Here is a 17,639-nt window from a genome sequence, read left to right on the forward strand (position 1 = left end):
TGTGAGTATTATCATGTAACATTAAACACTGTTAGTCCAACTGCACAATTTTGTCAAAAGCTCCATTCATTTTGGTTTATAATGAAACTACATTGCAGGTTTTTCTCAAAGCTGGCATCCCTGCGTTCAACAGCCTCCCTCCCTCTTTTTATTTGATATGGGGAATGGATTGAAAGAATCGGGCCAACTGAAGTAAGATGAATGGATGGTTTAGTCAGCCACAACAGACCAATGTAACTGGTGTTTCTTTGCCACTAGGGGTCATGTAACAAATATGGATGTTGAACAGTGGTTTGGAGTGATTATAATCCAATCAATCACATGGTGTTACTTTTCTTGTCATTCAAATAAGATAAACTAACCTGACATGAATACATGTCAGATTTGTTGCTAATTATTTGCGCTATCTATAAGTCTAATGCAGTATATCCAACAGGCTTTTTTGTACAGTGCATATTGTACATGCCCTCAATACATGACCTGACCCTACAACATGTTTCAGAGTTGCATTTCTCCTGCAATACGTTGCCATATCTTCAGTTAGATGCACAGATCTTGGACAGTCACCTCCAAACAGGATGCTGGGACATGAAAATGTTGTCTGGGTAAAGGTCTCTCCTTGAGGAGGCTCCTCCCCTCCACTAGAGAGTCCTATATTTAGGTGCAGCCAGCAGCAGGGACACAGCACTGATTGTGTCAGTGCCGGTGTGGCAAGCTGTTGGCTGGTGACTGTCCGTGGGCGCTAACAGCATTTCCAGCAAACAAAGGAACTGAAAGTAATTATAATTGTCAGGGAGGACACAGGAAGTTTCTTTGGGTTGTTTTGCAAGGTCAGGCTTTGTTTCTGCAAATTTCTTTTTTTTGCACTTTGAAACAAGAACACCAAAGGTTGAGGCCTTCACCGATAAAATGGGGGACGAGAAATATAAAGTGCCTCTTGTTGAGGAAACAAAGGTGAGGGTGCTTTATGAAAGTGAAGCAGCATTTGGGCCCGATGACAAAGCTGATTACCCTTCTGCTGGGACCAACTCCATCTACTCAGCAATCTTAAGCAGAAATGAGGCTGTCAAGGATGCCACGCGTCTTAAGACCTTTTTGGAATTGCGAGACAAATATGTAAAGAAGAAGGTGTTGTTTGAAGACCCCATGTTCCCTGCAGATGACTCCTCACTCTTCTACAGTCACAAACCTTCCATGAAGATTGAGTGGAAACGTCCCACGGTGAGTGCCAGTCTTTAGCCATTACATCCTTTAGGCCAAGTTTCTCAAATGCAAAAGTGTTTATAAGAGCTCTTCTCTAAAATCCCAATGTATCTCATCACTTCCTCCACAACACATGGCCTGCTGGGGTGTCAAGTGGCTGCATGGTTGTGGATGCATAGCTCTGGGTTACCACCTTCTACAATCACAGACAGCTGAATCTCACATAGTAGGACACCCTCTGCCAGTGCTGGGAAACATAGTGGCAACTCAGTGTTGGCTTCGGTTTCATATTTTTTCTGATATACACTTGCAAGAGGGTTTGATAGTCTTCCAATGCCCAGCCTTTGACACCAAGTGGCTCTGATAAAGCTATCTTTTGCTAAAAGTCCTGACACATCTAAACACTAAAATAAATACAGACATTACAAATGACACAAACCTTCACTTAAGACCCAACACTCATGCAGCAATAATATCAAGGCAAGGCAAGGCAGCTTTATTTGTATAGCACATTTCAGCAACAGGGCAATTCAAAGTGCTTTACACAAAATCGGTTAAACAGATAAAACACAAGTAGGCTACAAACAGTGAAAAATCATAAGCATTAAAAACGATAAAACACTTGAATAGACAGTTAAAAAATAGAAACATTAAGACAGATACAACACAAGAATAGAAAATACAGTGCAGCATAAGAAATTAAACATTAAAGAAATTAACATTAATTAAAAATGCGTACAAACACAGGCTATATATATCTCAGAATTATGAATTATTATTTATACAAAATTATCTCTCTAATAAATTGCCAGTAATCACAAATGACAAACTGAAAACTGAGATGATTTTATTTTGAAAATTCTGCTTTGTAAAACAAACTCCAGTGTAACATGAATCTGCAGCTTGATCGCTGCTTAATGGCTGATGATAAATGTTTCTTTTCCCCCGCAGCTGAGATTACTGATACAAGAGTCCCACCCAGGGGGTCAGCAGTGGAACACGCTCTAAATTTGGAACATGAGATTGCATTTATACAGCTTTAGTTATGGTCAATTGTGCGATGAGGGGAACAGAGTCACTGCTGCCTATCGTTATACTTGTTTTAAACCAAGAAAACTGTGCATTTTGCATGTGATGTTGTTGATCTCTTGATTAGCTTGCATTTGTTTTTGTTTCTCCAAAGCAGTTTCCAAAAGGTTTAAAAAAAAAAAAAGGAACTTTTTGGGCTTTTTATCTGATTAGGTTTATTTAAAGAATTAGTAAAGGCCTACATTGTCCAATATTTCACAAGAAAATAACAAAAAAAAAGCATAATTTGTACAACATAAATATATGTTTTTATTCTTACTCCTTTGATCTACTTGTGACGCAGTCGGTCACGTTAAATTTAAATTTGTAATTTAGTATCACAAACACAGTCAACTCTGCCTTATCAAAGATGCATATGAGCTATGGGGTGCTCTGCATTGGGCACAACGTTATCAAATGTAAAGATGACTCAAGGGTCATGCATGACCAGACAACTTCCAACAGCTGCTGCCTTATAAATACATAATGCAGACATTTCTCCAACTCGCTTACAGTTCAGGGTTTAGTTGTCATGTTGTCGAACATGTCACGTGTACCTTTGTAAAGACAGATTTGTTAAATTGTTGACCAATACCAATATGGTTATTACCCTACTTAGAGAAATATAAATGTGTGAAATATAATTACATAATAAAATAAATTTCATTAAACATAAAAAAGTTATTAAATGTCTAATATAATCTATCTGATATTCAAATTGGCAACATTTTGAAGAAGTACACTTAGTAATCATGCAGGACTTCACACTGAAAATATACTAAAACAAAAGTATTGGATTAAATTATTTAATATTTAGGGTTTTATAATGCCTCTATCACTTCACCTTACATAGTATTTCATAGTGAGAAAAAAAAGAGTTGAACTGTGGCACTAATTGTTGCACAACATGCTCAGAAAAACCTCCTAACTCCTCCTTGCTCTTTTTGCTTTGACAGGAAATTTGTGAAAACCCCCAGTTCATCATAGATGGAGCCAACAGGACAGACATCTGTCAGGGAGAATTGGGTAACATTTAAACCGTTTCTGCTTTCAAACAAGTGGTTCAACAGCAGGTTCCAGCACACCATGCTGCCTAGGAACTCACGGACTAAGTATGCTTTGGTGTTTTGACCCCATACTTGCACTGATGCCAACCTTTGCTTTTGACATTAGTATTTGTTTTGTCTTAAAGTCTGCATGTTCATAACTAGAATAAAACAAATATGTGTAACCTTTATTTTTTTAAATTTACATTAAGGGAGGGCCATTGAGAACAAGCTCCCTTTTCCAATGACGCCCTGATTACAGCACAAATAAAAGGAAATAAAAACATTCTCAAGAAATTGCAGTCCAAGAAATGCTGTGATCATTAAACAATAGCCAAATTACAATATGCAAATACAACAACAACAAAAACCCAAACGTATATGATAGCAAGGGCATGATAAAAGTGCAGAAAGAAACTCTTTGATGCCAGATGGATCATCAACATCATACAGTACAGCCAAGACATGTGGAGGGGGGAGAAACCAGAGCCTGGAATATGCCTGACAGCTGAAATGATCGTGAGAATCAGTCTTAACTTAGTCACATTACTGATGTTGACGACTGACACCTGCAGCAATGTGACTTCAATCTGTGACATCTGTTTTACGAAGTGGTATGTTTGAAGTGTTTTCGTAGCTCATCACTCTACTGTTGACAGGTGACTGCTGGCTGCTGGCTGCGATCGCCTGTTTGACAGTGAATGAGAAACTGCTGTACAGAGTGATTCCTCCGGACCAGAGCTTCACTGACAACTACGCAGGCATCTTCCATTTCCAGGTTTTGAATGAATATTTGGCAAATTGTGCAATAAGCAACTGTTTTTCTTTTGCGGCGGTTATGTGGCATCCGCTGTAACCATTCAGTTACAAAGGCACTCCAAATGTTTTATGATCATGTTTTCACATGGATAATATGCCATTTCACATATGAAAGATGCTTTAATACAAATTCATCACATGTGAAACTGTGACATTTCATGTTAAAGTTCTTAATTGTGATAATCTCGCATTGCCAGACCTATATGTAAAATGTATGGACAAGCCTAAATGAGAAGTGGCATTAAACATGTTTTTGGGGTGTTATTTATTGGTTTTAACTAAGTAACAAAAGAATGCAGGACAGAAGATAAAGATAGGTTACATGTAATTTAGAAACAGTGTCACATAATTTAGTTTGCCCACCAAAGAGCACCATTTTTCAACTTGGAAAACTAGCTTACTGTAGTTTAGAGTTTATTTTTTGCACGGATTAATCCCTAACACATACAATGCGTTAATTGTAGAGGTGCTTCTAGACAGATTTGGTTACTTTGGCTAGCTGTATCCCCATTTTCAATCTTTATGCTAAGCTAAGCTAACCGCTGCTGGCTGTAGCTTCATACTGACGTGAAAGTGTCATTGACCTTCTTATCAAATCAATGGGAAGAAAAGCTTTTTTTTAGCCAAAATGTCAAACTAATACTTTAAAAGCAGTACATATATTATTGTCAGATTTCCTTGAACTCTAAATCGCCTCAAAAATCTAGTTTTGGTCAGGCATTCATCATTTTTAAGAAAGAAAAAAAGGTAATTGATTGAAACATGAACACTTTATTTAATAGATATGAATCTACTAATAATCTAAAAGATGATATGAGCTTATCTTTGCCCGTTGATAAATGATTTTCCTCTCTCATCACTGTTTTATATCTGTTCTGTCTTCTTACACTCAGTTCTGGCGTTATGGGGAATGGATCGATGTGGTTGTGGACGACCGCATCCCCACCTGCAACAACCAGCTGGTGTTCACCAAATCTTTCAGAAAGAATGAATTCTGGAGTGCTCTTCTGGAAAAAGCTTATGCCAAGTGAGCCCATTCTATCAGTGTTCAATGAGCATTGAAGTCGTGCAGATCTACACATCGTCAGCTCCATGATGTTAATTTATTCAGTAGAGTTTAGATTTACTGAAAAAAAGTCTTCTTGTTTTCTCAAGTCAAAGCCTGGAGATTATGAAATCGATTTGGGTCTTTTAAATGCAAAATTGTATTAAAAGGTTTTCATCAGTATCAGTGACAGTATTGAGAAAGAGGGAAAATTACTCCATTAGCTTTAAAGTAATGTCACATCATTTAAGAAGATCTGTCAAACTAAATGATTGACACCTGAAACCATTGACAACTCACCTCGCTGGGATTTTATTACTTCAACTTGTTTCAAGTGAAACAAGTTTTAAAATACAATTTAGAGCTACATTTCTAATTGAGGTGTATTTTCTTTTGTAGAGTAGCGACACTTACAAGGCACACCACTCCTCATCTTTCCTTAATTGGCTGCAGACACTGTGAAAATTCCAAGCCTCGGAGAAAACAGACATGTCAGCACATTGACCAGAATGATTGACCTCTCTCTCTCAGGTTGAACGGGTCTTATGAGGCACTTAAAGGGGGCAACACTTTGGAAGCCATGGAGGATTTCACAGGAGGAGTTACCGAATTCTTTGAGTTGTCAGAGGCGCCCAAGGACCTCTATAACATCATGAGGAAAGCGCTGGAGAGAGGCTCTCTAATGGGCTGCTCCATAGATGTGAGTGGGGATGAAAGCAGTACAATTAAGTGCACAGAAGAGAAGTGCACATTAGATCAGGCATGCAGCAAAACAACTGACTGGAATATGAAAGCCAAATTCAACTGAAAGGAGGAGGTGGATATAAGAGACAGTGTAAAAAACAACAACCCTGTCAATAAACAGGAAATGCATTTCTTTTCCTCATGCAAATCCGGCTGATTTTAATAATGTCACAATACGAGAAGCTGTATTTATGTGCAAAGTTTGATTCATTATCCCCAGTTTTAGATTATAAAAAAAATCATATACTGCCTCAAAATCCAGTCAGTCTTTTGCTCTGACATGTGTTGCATGAGTGTTGGTTGTATCTTTCAGATTCTTTCAGCCTCTGAAATGGAGACTCGGACTGAACAGGGGCTGGTCAGGGGTCATGCCTACTCCATCATAGGCCTGGCAGAGGTACAGTAAAATGTCCAAGTACTATAAATGCATATTCGGCAGTCATTGTAAGAGAAGGCCTGCTAAAGTGATGCTGACAGGTTGGTGGTTGTTTCTAGTGCGACGAGGTTGCAAAGGACGCCAGAATTCGTCTGATTCGCTTGCGAAATCCCTGGGGTTTTGTGCTGTGGAAAGGACCATGGAGTGCAAAGTCAGATCTGAGACCTTTTATATTATTATGAAATGTATAACATTTAGAAAGTAATTCTGCATATAGTAGCCAGGTGCTGTACTATGGCTAATTCTTTCTTGATTTCTTTCCATAGTTCAAAGGAATGGTCAACTATTTCCACAGCAGACAAGGACAACCTAAAAAAACAGACCGTAGAGGAGAGTGAGTTCTGGTGAGAAAAACATACTCTGCATCAAATGTATTATTTTGGCTCGTTCAAAATAGAATATGTAAATTTTATATTTTCACCAATTTTGTAGCTGTTTTTGCTTAAGACTCAATGGTCTGTCTGATGTACTGTACTACATAAGCACAAGATTGTAAAGCTGCTTATGAGGTGATTTGTTTCTTGATGCCACTACATCAAGAAACACATTTTTTTTAAGCAAAGGGTAGCACACACTTTTCTGCCACGTTAATCAAATGTATGTTAACATCACAACATTACATGTGGAAATAAATGAATAATATACTTGTGGTTATCATTAGCATGTGTTGGAAGAACTCAGGAGCAGCCCAACTATTTCACGTATGTGACGAAGGTTTGGGAGACCTATGATGACTTACACAGATGTATTTATTGAACACCCAATTGAGGAGACAATTAAGCAGGCAGTACAGTTGAATCACGATTTGTTATTGTGCAGTGCCGTCCCGACTCTCTGAAGTTCCTGTCTTCCTGAAGGTGGATTTAAACTCCTTCTGGAGGCATTACTTAAGCTGAACCTTTAAGGTTAACAAAGATGTTGCAGGCACCTAAACACAGATGCTAAGCCCTAGTTTGTGTGGATGGCCCAAAGACCTCCAAAAGGAGAAAGTTTTGAAACAAACCATTCCCTTATCATACAACTGCCTACATGAACAGGTTTGGTTATTAGAGAGAACCGCTTTCCTTTTTTCTTTTACCTCATTAGTGCCATTAGTGGTAAACAAAAAGAGCAAAGTTGTCTCATTAAATGAACAGTAAAGAACTTTTTTTGTTTGATGTTCCCTTCCAGGATGTCTTTTGATGATTTCCAGAGAAACTTCACAAAGTTGGAGATGTGTAACTTGACCCCCGACACCCTGCAGGGTGATGAAAGGCACAGTTGGACAGTGTCAGTCAATGAGGGTCGCTGGGTGAGAGGCAGCTCTGCTGGCGGCTGCAGGAACTTCCCACGTAGGCCTGGGATTTTTTTTATTTATTTTTTATCAGATTTTATTCCTTTTAAAGCCAACATTAATCATATTCTTTAAGTCCCACGTGGCTCATGTGACTTCACCGCTATGAAGTGACCCTTAGTTGCAGATTCATCTTTTGTGTTTTACAGACACATTCTGGACAAACCCACAGTATCGGCTAAAACTGGACGAGGAGGATGACGACCCAGAGGACGGGCAGGCAACCTGCACTGTGGTGGTGGCTCTGATGCAGAAAGGGCGAAGAATGCAGCGCCATCAAGGGGCCATATTCCTCACCATCGGATTTTCCATCTACGAGGTACTGATCCCAGGAAACCTAAATCACTGGACAGGCGGATGTACATTCACTGGAGTTGAGCTTCTTCTTTACCTTCTTCTTTGTCTTCGCAGGTGCCGAAGGAGGTATGCCAGTCCTGGAGAAGGACGTTTGTTTGATGAAGTCAGCGTTTCCACAATATTGACCTGAAGTCTATCTCCAGAGAGTCATGTTTGTGTGTGTTGTGTTTGATTTAACAGTGCATGTGGTAGTGGTGGTGGTGGTGGTGGTAGTGGTAGTGGTAGTGGTAGTAGTAGTAGTAGTGTAGTGGTTCATGCTCTTGTGAAACCTCTATCTACAACTCACAACATAAGCCAAAATGCATGTTTCATTCCATCAACAGTGCAAACCCCAAAGATATTCCATTTCCGCTCAGATAACGCAGAGAAAACTGGCAAATCCTCACACACCAAACTGCAAGAGTCCTAATTTTAAACTATTCCTTTGCTTTCAATATTTCTTTATGTATTGACTACTTTCCATATCTGAAGAAGTCATTCCTATCTCAACAACTGATTTCTTTCCATCCATAGATGTGCGGCAAGGATCTACACTTGCAGAAAGACTTCTTCCTGTACACAGCCTCCAAAGCTAAATGTAAGACCTACATTAATCTGCGGGAGGTGACGGAGCGTTTCCAGCTGCCTCCAGGAGAGTATGTCATCATCCCAACAACCTTTGAAGCCCATCAAGAAGGAGAGTTCATTCTCAGGGTCTTCTCTGAGAAGCAGAACATGTTTGAGTAAGGCTCACCGGGGTTAGGCTCTGGCCCTATATGGTAGTGAAGTCATTTTGGGGACTGCTGACTGTGAAACTGCAAAATATAACGAAGGCCATTATCATTAAATAGCAGAAATCCTAATGTGTCTTTTTTTCCTCGCAGGGAGGCGGAGAACACAATTGGATCTGACCAAATGCAGGTTTGCAACATAATAAAGAAGTAATGGGACCAAAACATATTTATGACTGGTATTTCAGTGGTGAAATGACTAAAGCAGAGGTTTACTTTTTGTCTACAAAATCATTTCTCTAAGAAAGTATTAAAAGTTATTTTTATAACATTTCAGATTTAACAGCGATACTAGGATATAAAACAAAAACATTAGGACTAAGATCATTCATTTTCATCAAGTGTTTTTCACCTTTGTCTACAGAATGGGACTTTTCTTCAGCGAGGATAGTCTTTTAACTTTTAACCACAACACTCCTCAGGAAGTAGATTAGACGTTTAGACAGACCTTAGGCACACCCAATATACAGAGAGAAATAAGACAGTAGTGGTAAAATTGAGTATGCTTGACATTAGGGTTCCCACTCTCTTTTTAAGAAACCAAATATATATTTACCTGGATATCAGTTGGAATTTTGAAAAACCATGATTGTGGTATAAATATTCCATCAACCTTGTCTTTAAAATCTCATTTTCTTGCCCAATTCATACTGTGTTGTTTTCCCCACAGTAGTAACTAACAGACTTGAAAGTGTTTTCCTCCTTTTCATCTCATTTCATCCATCTGTCCTTCCTTATTGGCCATCAGCAAGACAAGAAAAAGAAAGAAAAGGTAATAAGTGCATGTGGCAAAAGCATTGTTAGATTGCTTCTAAACTCTGTTTTCCCCACCACTTCTGTACATTAAATGTCCGCTATTATCAATTTTGGCAGTTATAGTTTGTCTCATCATTCCACATCATTGCATATATAGATTATGACCAGTGGAATGACTATAAATGACCTCTCTTTTTCTGTTTGTCTTTTATAACACGTCTCTCCTCTTACTAACTGCCATTACCCATGTGCCAGCCTATTGTATTTGTGTCAGACAGAGCACGAGCCAACAAAGAAATCCAGCATGACGGCATTCAGGGGGAAAAGAGAAAGAAACCAAAGGTAATCTTTCTTTGACAGACTCTGACACTGCAGCAAATAGCTCATAGTCACCTTCGACCTGTCGTCATTTCTGGACACTGACGCATCTAAAGTGAAATCTTGACCAGTTCAAATAACACTGCTGGGAATAAAACAATCAAGTTTGAAGCCAACTGATATCAAGTGGCTCAGCTGCACCTGTTTTCCTGTAAAGCCTCAGTGTATACAAGCCTAGTTGTTTGTTTCTCTAATGTGCTGCTTTCTCATGGTATTATAAGGAAATACATCGACCACTAATATGGCGTTTTGTATATATAGTGCAACAGGAATGAAGAAGAGAACATTTCTAATATTTGAGGATGAGAAAAGCAGCTGAACGCTCTCATTTATGCAATTTTACCACACAAAACAAAACAATAAACCAGCGACATGTAAAACAGACACTAAACATCATCTTCTTGTGATGGGATCACACCGGTCTTGATGCCAAATTGGGTCAGGGTAATCTAAGGTTTAAGGCCAGGTTAAGCTAATTTACCAACCTATTGTACTTGTTTTCTCTAATTATTGACATCTTAGTAATTGAGTTCATTACACTAACATTACGCTAAATGTATATAACTGACAAAAAAAACATCAGACAAGCCAGTCCTGCTAAAAGCTAAAGCAAGCTAGTTCAGAGATCTATTCAGTTCAGAGATCTTTATTGTCCATCTCAGCCGCACACAACCAACAGATTGAATAAGAACAATTTCATCACTTAAAAAGTGAACAATTTCAAATAAAATCCTTTGAGATTGTCTGGAAAAGTAATTTCTAAAAGTGTCATTGAGAAAGCCCAAGTGACACCGATAAAAAAACTGCATCCAAGAGTTGTGCAAGTTAAAAGCTTTCATTGCAAAAGGAACAAAAGGAAATTTGCCCCATTTGTTTTCGCTCTAGGTAGCCTGTATCTCCACCCAAAGAGAAGAGATAGAAATTCCTACCAAAAATGGGTGGGAAGATTGGCTATGCCCTCTGCAAAACCTGTCTGTCAAAGATCTTTGTTAGAGAGAACTGCTGCCTGCCAATTATCTTTAACTTTTGTTTTGTATAGAAGGTTCCTATAAAATGAAATCAAACCGAAAGTTAAAATGAACTCAAAATAAGATTTGTAGAATAAAACCATGCATGTTAAAAAAATCCATAAGCCATTTTGCTGCACCAACATCAAGATTGAAATTTGACAATAACTTACTGATAAAATGGGGAGGTTGGATTGTATTAAAAGCTAAGCAGAAGTCAACAAACAAGATTCTAGCATTTGTTTTCGTACCCAAATGCTTGTAAAGAAAGTTCAGTGGAGTAGTGGTAGTATACGCAAAATGCATCAGGTTGAGCTGGTTTTGCACTTTTTCTACAAACAAAAGCTAAAAACATTTCCTTATCAGTGAAGCAAGTTCTACTAGTGAAGCTAAGATGTCTCTTACCTTGTCCAAACATACAATACTACACATAAAATACATACAATTAAGGTTTTACAACCCAAAGCTGTCACACATTTTATTTCCTCCAGCAAAAACTACTCCAGCCTGAGGAGGAGACTGAAGAGGAAAAACAGTTCAGAGCCATTTATCAAAAGATTGCTGGTGAGGTGAGTACACGGAGAGGACAGGATGAGGAGAACACAGGAGAGGTGTGGATGTCTGATGTAACAAAGAGTATATGCAACAAATTGGTCCTCCCTCCATCAGGATATGCAGATCTGTGCCAACGAACTCAAGATGATCATGAAGAACGTGCTTGCCAAACGTGAGAACGCTGGAAAGATTTAGATCATGATACAGTTGGTGCCATCATGTGATCAATCATACAGAGCTGTCCCTTTCCACAGATAGTGAAATAAAGACAGAGGGTTTCAGCCTTGAGACATGTCGGAGTATGATCGCCTTGATGGATGTATCCTTTCAGTAAGCTTAAAACTACAGGACTTTATATAGGAAGGTGGCATAAGCAGGTTGTTTGTTTGAATCCCTCTAGTAATCTCTTTAAACAGGTATCTTTGTATGAGTGCTGACTCTGTAGGCAATGGGACAAGATTTTGGTATTGGAAGCGTTCCGGTATCTATTTTTAGTCCCAGCAGTTATGACCAATCATGTTTGAGTGGGCTTTGGTTGCACGCAGTCTGTGTGGAGATCCAAAGAGGTAGAATGCATGGGTCGAAATGCAATCTCATGCATCTCTTTTACATCGTAACCCGTGAAATATGTGCTGTTGCCACTAGAGTCTAAATCAGCGTCAAACCGAAGGCCAATGGGTTCCAACGTTGTCACTCCAGTGACTGGGGAATGTAATGGGCACTAAAACTATTTTAATTAAATACTCTACTCTTGCAACCCAAAGTTAACGGGGGTAATAGCTTTTATTTAATTAGCAATTCCAGTATTACTGACAAAATAAGGGTATTATTTTATTAACCATGCTACTATACTTAAATCATTTATTATTAATGAACCCACCAAGGAAAGTAAAAAAAAAAAAATCAAATGCACCTTTAAAAATGGCTTCACTGGCTGTGTTGGTTTTCCATAACTGACGGACTGTCCCTCAGACTGATGGGACAGGAAAGCTGAACCTACAGGAGTTCAAACACTTGTGGAAAAAGATAAAGGAGTGGCAGGTAGGACCGTTGTAACCACTCTAAAGCTTCTGCTCATGTTAACACACATCTGACTGTTAATCTCATGTGTTTGCAGCGGATCTTCAAACGATACGATAAAGACAAATCCAGCTCCATCAGCAGTTTTGAGATGAGGAACGCTGTTAATGATGCAGGTTAGCAGCAGGAAAGAAACACCAGCAAGAATGACCACTCACTGGATGTTTCTCTATGAATAACTGATACGTCAAGTTTTAGATTTAATGTTTTTCCAGAGCTGATAATTTAAATGAAAACTGTAATAAGCATATATGAAATGTTATTTTTACTAGACTACAATCACAATACTGTACAATCTAATAAAACCATATAAGGGTTAAATTCCCAGATTTGTCAGAAATCACATCCCATACTTTCCAGCCTCTTGTTAGAAACCTGTAACGTAATGTAAACTGTCGACCATGAACCTAATCTGTGTCTTCTTCACATAAAAGGGTTTCAACTCAACAGACAGTTGTATGACATCATAGCCATGCGCTACGCAGACGAACACCTAAACATCGATTTTGACAGTTATATCTGCTGTTTTGTGAGACTAGAGGGCATGTTCAGTAAGTACACACCACGCCTGATCTTTTTATGGATTCACCTCATGCTTTTACTGGCATTTAAACAGAATGTGTTACACTTTTTATACATTTTTCAAGGGGCCAAATTGAACCATGAAGGGCCCACTAATTGCAGCCTTGTCCTGCACCAGTTTAAGATTTATAAAGACATGGACAAAGACTCATTTATTGTGTCTCTTACAGGAGCTTTCAATGCCTTTGACAAAGATGGAGATGGACTAATCAAGCTCAATGTCCTGGAGGTAACCCCCCCTTTAGTATTGTTTACACAACGTTTTATTCTATGCCTTTTGCTATATATAGGTTGTTGCAAACAGTATTACCTACATTGTCTTTGTGATAAGACTATTAAGAAATGCCTGTGATAAACGGCATCACAGTCTGAGTAACCAGAAAATAAGAAACTCCAGTTGCTTCTTACTTGATTATTGTTTATTTAGCTTTTTTGAGATTGCATTTCAAAGTTCTGCTCTGTTGGATTAAATTACACTGACCGGTGCTTCCAATATTTTGGCCACTCCTTTTTAACTTTGTATATAGACCCAAAAATATCAGAAAAAAATCACTACATGGTGCATTCTAATACAGCAGCATAAACACAGGCTTAAGAATTACTGTCTGGTCACTCAGTGTGTACTGTAAGTATACTTTCAAAATTAAACCCTTTACGCTCGTAATTTTTTCTTTGTCTCTTTTTCCAGTGGCTTCAGCTGACCATGTATTCGTAAGTCTCCTTTTTGACCACTGATGTGGCTGCAGGCAGTTGGAGCTCACGTTCAGGACTCAACTCTCCCCGACAGCCTCTAAATTCATCACACCCCCAAACAGCCTACCAAGAGCCTGGGTCTGTCCCACGTTTCTTCCTAAAGGGAGTTTTTCCCTGCCACTGTCGCACTAATGCTTGCTCTTGGGGGAATTACTCAATTTGTTGGGTCTTTGTGTATTAGAGTGTGGTCTAGACTTGCTCTATCTGTAAAGTGTCTCAAGACAACTGATGTTATAATTTGATACTATAAATAAAATGAAAGAGAATTACGTTAAGTATGTTTGCACAAACTGTGTGATTACAACAAGGTCTAAGTCTTAGTGTCTGGTTCGCTGATTCCACTAGTTTATGTGAAATTTAGAATTCTTATCATTCAAACTATGATGGGTTAGATTTAATGTCAGTTATTTTAGCTTGTTTTTTTTAAATGACTGACACCTTTTTCCTGAAACATCATCAGTTCTATAGGCTCTACAGTGCTAAATAGAGCAACATTTGATGTATGCTGAAGTCAGTGTAACCTGATAATCATGTTACATCAGGGTTTTGCATGAAGCAGCAATAGACGGTAATGCAAGCAGGCAAGTAGAGTTGACCTTCTTTGCTAAGTTCATATGTTACGAAGAATTTGTACCTATTAATGCCAAGCAAGAAGTATTAATGTTAAAAGAGAAATCTTTAAATATGAGAACTGATATGTTTGACATATCTTCAGCAAGATATTGAATGTACTATTTATATTGTTTTTAAAAATACAGCAGAGGTGATTACTGTAAATCTTTTTTTGTATTTTTTATTGCTGTACACATACAGTAGATATTAAACACAAATCAAATGCACAATTTACAGTATAACGTACAAAAATTAAGGCATAACTTAAATACAAGACTCTTAGAAGTTACTTTCTGGCAAGTTTGATCTGACAACATTCACTACTACAGTACTTTATCCACTGAACAAAACAAGTTTTCTCAAATGTGCGTTTTACAGGTGCCAAGCACATTGCCGAGAATAACTCTCTGGGAAATGTGAAAATGTAAAAGTTATAATTTAACACATTGTTTATGTATGAATTGATGCAAAACATACTCCTTTTACAACCAAACCTCTGTAGACATAAGGATTTCATGCTAAAGTTATTAAGTGTAACAAAGCCAAGAAGTGATTGAAGATACATTGTCTTTACACTGTGATATCTAATTTAAAAAAAAGATTTACTGAAAAATATGACTTAAAAGCAAGCGGGTAAATTTATACATTTTACTCTTTATACGGAAGGTACAGGTTGCTAAATATTAGCCTATGGATTTCAAACCCTGGAATTATTTCCCAAACTGCACCTTCTATAAATAGTACAGTATACAAGTAAATTAAACCGGTTTATTTTTTTTACAACTGAGCCATCGTCCCTTTCCATACGGAAGTGAGGATAATCTTAGGACAAAACTTTTCAAAAATTAGAAAGGATTTGAAAATCCTCCGAGCCCACCCCTGATAAAAATACCGAGAATGATCCTTAATGTCTGAGGTTGTGGACATATCAGACACTTGTACATCATCTTTGAAAGGGGAACTCCACCAATTTTAACACATCAGTCTGTTTACAGGCCTTGGGATGTACTCCTGTTTATATAAAGAAAAGTTATATAAAAACTTTGATGTCTCCACAGCGCTGCATGAAAGTGATGTCACTTGAGTTGGTTTTAGCTGGGGAAGGAGAGGGGGTGGAGTTAGAAAGAGGTTAGTCTGGCTCACCGGATGTACAGTGCTGGGATAAAGCCTGACGTCCTTCCCCTTCCCAATCTCAACTATCTATTTTGCAAGGACACTGTCACTGGCCCCCGGGGCTTAGTGCCACCCAGCAAGGTTGTGACAGGTTTAAAATAATACAAACAAGCCAGAGCATTTTCCCCCTATCCCAGAATAGATAAGCGTATAGGCAGACCATACTCCAGCTCTGACACAGCGGGGGGAGATAGGTCTCGCACTGCAAGACTAGAAGAGGTGAGCTTACCAGACCTCTTTAGCAGCTCCCTATCTCTGCATGAGGCTAGTGCCTTAAGACTACATTAGCCACTACTAGCACAGCACACCCAATTCTGCGGTGGTTGAGTTGCATTATGGGTATAGGTACCAGGTTTTTACGAGGAAGAGCAATGGATGGCATAAAGATCTCTGCATCTCCTGCATCAATTTTGATGACTAATGGAACTGTCCATCATGAGTAATGCAAAATATTAAATATTTCACAATTTCTATTTAGTGCAGCAGCACAAGCATTTGATGTATAACCCAGTTAAAAGCCAAAACAAATTTGAACAAGATTGATTCTGAAGGCAGTAAACACTGTAAACTTCTTCGGAAAAGCTACTCTGAGCTGTTTATACCAGTGCAGCATCGTTCTGAATAATTAGCTTCAATATACTAAAGACATCTCTGAAGAGGGTCACTGTGAAATATATTTTATGGGGTATAACGCCATGTCATGCATTCACTGTGACAACAAAAAACAGCTAAAAAAGAAAATATAATAATTATTAAAACTATTATTTTAACAACAGAACTGATTGTGTGTGTGAGATTGAATGTCTCAATCCTGTCACAACGGCTTCAGGGAACATAAAACCCTGAAAAGAATATTGAAACAAAAAGAAATCAGCCGATGTGTTGTAATGAACGTTACTCCAACCTTATCTGCTGCATCACTTCACCACCACTGCTGCTGTCAAGGCTGTATTGTACTGTCACTCTCCACGTGTCTCTTCATGTGTTCAGGCAATTTCTGCAGGAAAAACACAAACAAGACTAAGCAACTGTTTTCTGCTGAGAGCAGCACATTTTATATTAAAATGATTCAACCAAACACCTGTGATTAAAAGTAGAAGATGTTCTTATGGTAATATTCAAACTGCTCAAATTTATTTGTTTGTATGGTGTGAAGGCACTCTGGGATAGCAACTATTTCACATTCAAAGCTAACGAGCATCAGTTCATTACCTGCTTAACAGACTGCTGTGTGCCAAAAAATGTGCTGCAGCCTCTCCAGCGACATTTGACCGCTTGCAGATTGGGGTTGCTGTGATCTCTGACGAGGTGCTGTACAAGATGCTCCACCATGCCGAAGATCAGAGCGCAATTCTGCCACTGAAGAGAGGTCAAAGGTAAAAAGATGTCAATTTAGAAAAACACATTGTGTAATCTTGCAGTGGTTGCTGGAAGATGTTTTTCAGCAGCACAGAAAAGTGTTCGGGGTTAGGGTGTACTGAAAGTTTGCTGATCCTGGACCGCCTATTACCTTCGGGGATCAATAAAGTATTTCTGATTCTGATTCTCCACGCCAGATCAAGAAACCTTCTTTAGTGTTACTGCTGGCCACCAGCCCGTTGTCATCCCTGGTGCTGGGGTTTGCCCAGGCTGAATTTGAGTCGCTAAGGACGCTAATGAAAGGTCCATCTCTGTAGCTGCCGCCCGCTCTCTTCCCAGCAGAAGTCTTTTAGCGGCGGGAAGTAAGGCAGAGGGCCAGCGGGATGCACCAGCTAGCTAACTATTGTCTTATCTGTGGTCTGATAAACAGTTAATATATCAATTTTTGTTCCCCACTATTTTCTGAAGTACTGTAGCAGTCATATCTCGTGGGACCGGTTTGAGCGTGGTTTCCATGGGAGCGCAGACGTCGAGGCTCATCCTCAAAGTGGAGGGAGCAGAGT

At 38.8% G+C, this 17,639-nt stretch overlaps 2 protein-coding genes across 4 annotated transcripts in view; one reads left to right on the top strand and one right to left on the bottom strand.

The window, feature by feature from the left end:
- The first annotated feature begins 671 nt into the window (after window positions 1-671).
- capn3b (calpain 3b) lies at window positions 672-16,096 on the top strand. Of its 2 annotated transcripts, XM_034900562.1 has the most exons (24): window positions 672-1,221; window positions 3,228-3,297; window positions 3,977-4,095; window positions 5,030-5,163; window positions 5,713-5,881; window positions 6,239-6,322; window positions 6,421-6,512; window positions 6,628-6,705; window positions 7,532-7,692; window positions 7,844-8,013; window positions 8,106-8,117; window positions 8,565-8,773; window positions 8,915-8,951; window positions 9,570-9,593; window positions 9,833-9,919; window positions 11,454-11,531; window positions 11,632-11,689; window positions 11,772-11,836; window positions 12,490-12,558; window positions 12,635-12,713; window positions 13,032-13,148; window positions 13,350-13,408; window positions 13,868-13,975; window positions 14,204-16,096. In XM_034900562.1, the coding sequence occupies exons 1-23, from the start codon at window positions 910-912 to the stop codon at window positions 13,892-13,894; spliced, it is 2,310 nt and encodes a 769-aa protein (XP_034756453.1). In that variant the 5' UTR covers window positions 672-909; the 3' UTR covers window positions 13,895-13,975; window positions 14,204-16,096. The 2 variants fall into 2 exon arrangements, with proteins under 2 accessions (XP_034756453.1, XP_034756454.1); XM_034900563.1 differs by lacking the exon at window positions 9,570-9,593.
- A 503-nt stretch (window positions 16,097-16,599) lies between these two features.
- Window positions 16,600-17,639, bottom strand: part of LOC117961696 (zinc finger protein 106-like) — an 8,946-nt gene continuing 7,906 nt past the window's right edge. For both annotated transcript variants that reach the window (XM_034900555.1, XM_034900554.1), the window contains exons 19-20: window positions 16,930-17,076; window positions 16,600-16,714 (exon numbers count right to left, since the gene is read on the bottom strand). In XM_034900555.1, coding sequence (XP_034756446.1) covers window positions 16,658-16,714; window positions 16,930-17,076 — 204 coding nt within the window. In that variant the 3' untranslated portion in view covers window positions 16,600-16,657. The remainder of the gene's footprint in view (window positions 16,715-16,929; window positions 17,077-17,639) is intronic.

Source organism: Etheostoma cragini, chromosome 18 (assembly GCF_013103735.1).
Source record: "Etheostoma cragini isolate CJK2018 chromosome 18, CSU_Ecrag_1.0, whole genome shotgun sequence".
NCBI classification, from domain to species: Eukaryota; Metazoa; Chordata; class Actinopteri; order Perciformes; family Percidae; genus Etheostoma; species Etheostoma cragini.

Excerpts from the sequence above, each read along its gene's own strand:
- capn3b (XM_034900562.1), top strand. The coding sequence starts at position 910 with ATGGGGGACGAGAAATATAAAGTGCCTCTTGTTGAGGAAACAAAGGTG. Across the intron at positions 4,096-5,029 it reads CAGGCATCTTCCATTTCCAG|TTCTGGCGTTATGGGGAATG; the intron begins GTTTTGAATGAA and ends TCTTACACTCAG. Across the intron at positions 9,920-11,453 it reads AAAAGAGAAAGAAACCAAAG|CAAAAACTACTCCAGCCTGA; the intron begins GTAATCTTTCTT and ends TATTTCCTCCAG.